Source organism: Berghia stephanieae, chromosome 8 (genome assembly GCF_034508935.2).
Source record: "Berghia stephanieae isolate SIO BIC M18660-M18661 chromosome 8, UCSD_Bste_1.3, whole genome shotgun sequence".
Classification (NCBI taxonomy): Eukaryota; Metazoa; Mollusca; class Gastropoda; order Nudibranchia; family Aeolidiidae; genus Berghia; species Berghia stephanieae.
The window spans coordinates 48651743-48659242 of NC_088367.1; the positions used below are offsets into that span (position 1 = coordinate 48651743).

The 7500-nt window shown below is 31.9% G+C and overlaps 2 protein-coding genes across 2 annotated transcripts in view; one reads left to right on the plus strand and one right to left on the minus strand.

Annotated features, from left to right (window-relative positions):
• The window catches only part of LOC144978802 (sialoadhesin-like), a gene marked incomplete at its 5' end in the record, with an annotated part of 91599 nt that overhangs the window by 59126 nt on the left and 24973 nt on the right, over positions 1 to 7500 (minus strand).
• LOC144977926 (cell adhesion molecule CEACAM5-like) overlaps positions 1 to 7500 on the plus strand; it is a 29625-nt gene that overhangs the window by 13417 nt on the left and 8708 nt on the right. Inside the window, exons 6-7 of the mRNA XM_078923341.1 lie at positions 424 to 705; positions 5087 to 5365. Coding sequence (XP_078779467.1) covers positions 424 to 705; positions 5087 to 5365 — 561 coding nt within the window. The remainder of the gene's footprint in view (positions 1 to 423; positions 706 to 5086; positions 5366 to 7500) is intronic.

Consider the following 7500-nt stretch of genomic DNA (forward strand, 5'->3'; position numbering starts at 1 on the left):
TTTTAGCCGAAACGTTCCGTGTTTGGTATTTTGTTCTTTTTTGAAGTTGTTATATTCATTTTTGTTTATAACTTTTTACAGTCCACAGATTCTGGCAGCTTATTCTCACTTTAAGTTGTTTACAATCATAATTTGTGACCCATCGTCTCAAAACGGTGTTATGTCAGAACGAACCACGTGCTTAAAAGCCGAATTAAATGTTAAACTGGTCAAAATTATAAATTGTTGACATTAGCACCCTAAAATATGGTATTCATCCTCCTCAATAAGACATATAAACTCAACACAAGTCTGATGTTTCTGGCTATAAATTCAATTTTCAACATCTTAACCAACCCGACTTAATACCGTTTTGAGACGAAGTGTCACATTTGATTAATGCGATTTCAATATAAAAATTAATTATTTTTTTCCCATTCGCAGCGGATTTTGATGATATTGAAATCACTCCGGGATCCTCACTAAATTTGATGAAGGGTGAGAATTTGGTCCTCTATTGCGATATGAAAGGGGGTTTCCCAAATCGTATTAAACACTCGACAATATCTTATGCTTGGAAGAAGGGATCGACGAAGATAACCGGAGAAGAGACTTACGTGTTCAAGAAAACGGCTGTGAGTACAAGTGACTCTGGCCTTTACACATGTGAATTGAAACATTCAGCGAATGCAGCCAAATCCTCCCCTGCTGTCAACGTAACTGTCAGTAAGTTGTTAGTCAATCCGAAGATATATATATATATATATATATATATATATATATATATATATATATATATATATATATATATATTGAATCGTGTTGGATACAAAAAATGGTACGAATAGTGCTCGACGTGTAACAATGGAGTGAATTATTATTGTAATATTTACCACGATGTTGGAGTCTGTCTACATCGATGTTTCAGGCCTTCCAGCCATCGTCAGGACTGTGTGTTACATGAGTTTGGTTTGTTGTGTGGTGTTGCTTGTTGAAGTGGTTCCGTAGGTTTGTAGTTGATTAGTAGATGTTTTCGTCTATGTGGCCAGCTGTTGTACATCTCATTTTTCGTGTTGAATGTGGCTTTGTGAGGGTGTTTGATTATAGTATATTTTCTTCCAGGCATAAGCCACATTGTTTTGATGATGGTGTGTATCCTGTTTCTATAGATATAATTTTCCATGAAATGATGTGGTCTAGCATGTTGTCTTTTAATTTCCAAATATGTTCTCTGAGTTTTGTAGATTTTTTTTGTTGGTGTTTCTAAAGGTTGGGGTGTGGAAGTTGTATCTTGTTTTGAAATTATTTTCCGCTAGTCCTACATATTTTTCCTGCTTATTTGTTTTAGCTTCGGTGACTGTGGCTTGGTATATCAGACTTGATTCTAAACATTGTTTAACGGGCAATGCTCCTTATTTCTGCAGTTGCATTTTCTGGTGGGTGGGTTTTGCTCTTGTCGATGGTTTTTAAATATTTTCAAGCCACAACAAAAATATATTTAAAAACCACTGACAAGAGCAAAACCCAAATATTTAACTGCAGATGTTTAAAAAATAAAAATGGTGGAGAAATGGATCAGTTAGTGAGAACATAATCATTTCGCTAAAATTACCAAACTGAATGTAAACCATATCTACAGCTAAGAACAACAAAAGTGAAATAAATAGTACAATAGAGGTTTATTATTCTTGCATATTGAATCATCTGATGCTTGTCGGGAAAAAGGAACGATTATGTCTTTCACTTTTGGTTTTGATGGAGAGAACCCTGTCACCTAGTCTAATAGATGCTGTGATGTATTTATTGAGGGGATCTGCGTGGGGTTCATTGGTTCTCCATAGCGGGCAGGGAGGTACCCTTCTATGTGTCTTCTATCCCTTTGTATCTGTTTTCCAACATGCTTTCTGTCTTTGTCTTGGAATGAGATTACTTGTTTTTTGCTGATCATGGCTGGGAGGGAAACAGTCAAATGCATAGTTAGTGTTTTGGGAGATGATATTTTTTTATATTTGTTATTTTGAACGGAAAACTTAAGCATTTGAGTGTATTCCTCTTTGTTGGATTTTGCGCTTGTGTCCGGATGAGACTTATAGGTGATCTCAAACTAAGTACATTGGTGGTATGCTCTTGAATCTACATCTGACCCCTATTTGTTCCCATTCCCCTTTGTCTTTCTTTATGTTAGGAGCTCTAAATGTAATTCTAGAACTTTTTACTATCCCATTTCTTCCTTTTTACTGGCGCTGATATAACCTAAATGTGTTGCAAGCTCTGTAAAACCCTTAAATACAAAAAAATACATTGAGGGGATGTTTCTTATAGTTTTTAATTTTGTTAAATATTCGGAGACAGTACCTTTCAAATAAAATGTCAAAATCGTCTATTCCATTAGTATATCTATAAATAATAATTCATTAAAATCGACGTGTCATTTGGAGGTCTGATAACCCAAATTGTTGTGCTCTCATTGTTGTCATGGAAATACTCTCAAACCAAAGCAAAACATTGTCCATTACAACAATGTTAAAAAAGAGCCCATAATTGGATTCAACAGTCTGATGTCACGTAGCCCAGCAACGGCGAGCATCGTGGTTCTAAACAAAGAAAATCGGTACTTTTTATTCTTCATGCTGGCCAGAACATTTCATATGTCATGTGATCAGAATGTATAAAAGTCAAAACACGATAATAGTTATAAAGTTTTTCTCCTCTGGATACACTTTTATGCTCGTCGGAGAAATATTTCATAAGGGCATCCGCCATTGTTCTGATAGTTTAGAGCCAGTTAATAAGTTACTATGCATGCGTCATTACGAAGGAAGTGACGTCATGACTGTTGAAGGCTATTGTGTCCGGTTATCAGACCTGCTAATATGTACACGTCAATCAAAATAAATGATATAGCATGCACAATGCGTATATATTATAAAGATTTGAACAAGTGTGTATGGAAGGTGCCGTCAGACAAAGCAAGAAAGAAAAATAGAAGAAAAAAAAACATCCCAAAAGCTCAGATATAAAAGGACAATACATAGAACTATATCAGTCCATCTGTTTACTTATTTGTTTGTTTGTTTGCATGTTCGTTTGTTGATTCTGTGAATTTTCATTCGTCTGTAGTGTTTCATTCATCCTGTTTTGTTGATAAAGGGGAAACCCGAAATATTCATTTTATCTGTTTTCGTATAATATTAAATTGAAGCTTACATTCAATCTCACATTATTTATTTCTTTGAGCTTCAAGCAGCAACATTTACTTAACTCAAATTTTCCAGCATGAACTGAGAGGTGCCGGTCACTGAAATAATTGTTTCAATTTAATATATATACAGTGGAACCTCCCGATAACGACATGCCGCGGGACCGAGTTTTTATGTCGTTATCCGGAGGTGTCGTTATTTAGAGGTTTCCAAGATGGCAGACAAAGTGGGCGTGGTAAGGCCCGCGGGACCAGGTTTTATTAACATTGACAAAACAAACAAAACATTGTAGTGTATTCCTCTTAGAGGGTTCTTGTGCGTGTGTCTGGATGAGACTTTTAGGTGATCTGAACTGAGTACACTGATAGTGTGCTCCTGGAATCTACATCTGTTCCCTATTTAAACCATTCCCCTTTGTCTTACTTTTTCTTATGCCATTTCAATTGTAAATATAGAATGTTTTTTACTATCCACTTTTCTTCCTTTTTACTGGCGCTGATATGACATAGATGTGTCACAGGCGCTGTAAAATCCTTTAAAACAAACAAAATTCCTCCTCCTCCTCCTCCCACAAAAACACTACTACTACTACTACTACTGCTACTACTACTACTATACTACTACTACTACTACTACTATTATTATTATTATTATTATTATTATTACTATTGTTATTATTACTACTACTTCTACTACTACTACTACGACTACTACTACTACTACTACTACTACTACTACTACTACTACTACTACTACTACTACTACTACTACTACTACTAATACTACTACTACTACTATCACCACATAATATCACATTTGCCAAGATTTTGTGTTTACTTGCTTACACTTACATTTATACCTTGGTTTTTATTAATGCATATCAGCCAAGATTCGTCAAAAAAAGCTGCGTTCTCATTGGTTCAAGCTGGAATCGTTTTTATAAACTTTTGAGTACTCATACTCGGTATTTTTAGTATCAGATATCTACGAAAACTGCCGAAAATCGCCAAAATGATGTCGTTATTCGGAGGTTTTATCAAAAAGTGCGTCGTTATTTGGAGGTTTTCTTTACTGATCTTAAATAGAAAAAAAATCGGGACCACGGGTCAATGTCGTTATCAGGAGGTTGTCGTTATTCGGAGGTGTCGTAATCGGGAGGATCCACTGTATATTCATTGTGTGGCTATGTGGTCTTGAAGCAAACCACCCATCTTTCTTCAAATCAGAAGATCCTGGGTTCGAGTCTTGCTCTGCGCTTTGTATGGCTGAGTCATTGGGAAAGGCTCTTTACTCACATTCTCTCCCCCTAGTCAGGTGTAAAATGAGCACTCGGTCATTAACTCATATAATCCTAGAGATTTTTGCTACTTTTCAAAATGGGAAAATATGTATTAAAAATGAGCATGTAGGATAGATAGTTTTATTCAACTATCATTAACATGTAAATACTAAAAACATTAGCTTTGATACCACGCCTATAATTTATCTAAGAAAAATGTAATAAATAGGCATGGGGTAAAAGTAACCCCGGGTAAGCGACGGATATAGTCGGTGTTAGGGCTGAGTGAGTTAACAGCTTTGTCTGTTGGAAAAAAATGTAATATCCTGACAGGCGTCATGTCTCGTCTTTCGTGTAAAGTCTTGCTGTTGACTTGGGGCCCTTTGTGAAGTGCTTTGAGCTCGATTTGTGGATTTTGCTCTACATAAACGTTCAAGCTATTTTTGTTTTGTTTTGTTCTGATTTTCATTTTTTAAAATTTGTTTGTTTTTTGTTTTGTTTGGTTATATTTGTAAAATATATATTGCCATATTTCTGACCTGTGAAAGGCTTTTAAAAAATTATAAAAGGTTTCGTTTGTTTTTGTTTTTGTTTTTGTCGCTCTTTCTTTCTTTTATTTAACCTTTAGAATCGACACTGGGGAAAGACAAAGTCAAATCTTCATCCACTGCTTTTTTGAAAAAGGGCCATTTTAGTCTGACCTGTTTATACAAAACGGTCAACACACTACTGCCGGTCAACTACACATGGACACTTGATGACGTCACACTCCCTGGAGTCGAGGATAAGACTCTTCAGTTCAACGAGGCTGACACAAACTTGCAGGGAGACTATGGATGTGCTGTTACAGGACAGGACGGAACTGTGACCAATACTGCAGTCAAAGTCCTTGTACAAGGAGTCGCCGGTAAGCGTTTGTATAGATAGCATGCGCTTGGCTAAGAAACTCATAACATTGCCATCCGGAAGTATAACGAACCAACACACAAAACTATGTGCAATCTTAAACGTTTATAGTCGTTTTAATACAATTTAGTGAATCACTCACAAACGCGGATGGCAAAATACAATAACAAAGGCTTGAGTGACGTCATCTTCGATCTATCTCTATTAACTTTCTATGTGCTCGAGGTCATTGGTCACATTGCAAAACGTGCTCAAAGTGACCTACATAGTGAAAAGTGTTCACAGATTTTGAACTATCTAAAATCACGATTGGTCATTTTGTTCAACTTGACACATGGATATGTTTACAACTTTCATAAACAAAAGCAGCGTGTTTACAGTTGTTCAGAAATGTCCAATCGTTGGACAGCAACAAATCACGTGATTGATGACTCGGTTGGACGAAAACATGAATATAGACCGCTCCCATTAACTCATTCAATCCTAGAAATGTTTTGCTGCTTTCCAAAATTGGAAAAAATATATTAAAAATGAGCATGTACATAGATAGTTTTATTCAACTACCATTAACAAGCAAAAACTTAAAAACATTAGCGTTGATACTGCGCCTATATTTTGCCTCAGAAAAATGAAATAAAAAGGCATGGGGTAAAAGCAACCCGGGTAAACTACGGATATAGTCGGTGTTAGGGTTGAGTGACTTAATGTGACACAACGCCCCAGGTTTACCAATAAATCTAATATATAAAACAAAAAAAAGAAGAAGAAAAAAGCCAAATATATGCCAAATGGTTTGTAAATGTCAAACTTGTTAACTATCAATTTTTGTGCTAAAATTATGCGCATAAAAGCCGAAATCCATGTTAATGAAAAATGTCTTGATTTACTTTTCTTTAAATTCACCTCCTCTTGAAAGTTTAAAAGTGAAAATCTGTATATTGTGTGAAATTAGAGTCAATTTGTCAATAATAAGAAACATTAATGATTTGATATTTTAAAATGCCAAAATACAAAACCCAATTTTTTCATGGCAAATGAATTTTTAAAACGTCAAGTTTTAGAAATTTATTTGATATTAAAAATGCCAAATTGGCTTTCATAGCCCACGGCCACAAAACACTATATTTTGTGGTCGATGTGGTTTTATCTTGCCTTAGACCTTAGTTTCGCGAAGTCGCAGTTTTGAGAGTTTCTTTGTTTTTTTTTTTGTTTGTTGCCAAGATGAGGGACATTTAAATCGATTGATATTTGAAGGACGAGAAAATAATAATAATAATAATAATAATAATAATAATAATAATAATAATAATAATAATAATAATAATAATAATAATAATAATAATAATAATAATAATAATAATAATAATAATAATATAATGATAATAATAATAATAATAATAATAATAATAATAATAATAATAATAATAATAATATTAATAATAATAATAATGATAATCATGATGATGATGATGATAATAATAATAATAATAATAATAATAATAATAATAATAATAATAATAATAATAATAATAATAATAATAATAATAATAATAATAATAATAATAATAATAACAGCAATAATAATAAAAATAATAATAATAATAATAATAATAATAATAATAATAATAATAATAATAATAATAATAATAATAATAATAATAATAATAATAATAATAATCATAATAATAATAATAATAATAATAATAATAATAATAATAATAATAATAATAATAATAACAATGATAATACTAATAATAGTAATAATAATAATAATCATGATAATAATAGTAATAATAATAATAATAATAATAATAATAATAATAATAATAATAATAATAATAATAATAATAATAATGATGATGAATAATAATAATAATAATAATAATAATAATAATAATAATAATAATAATAATAATAATGATAATAATAATAATAGAAATAATAACATTTATAATATTAATAATGATGATAAAATACTACTACTACTACTACTACTACTAATAATAATAATAATAATAATAATAATAATAATAATAATAACATTATTAATAATACAATAATAATAACAATAATAATAATGATAATAATAATAAGAATAAGAATAATGATAATGATAATAGTAATAATAACAGCAAT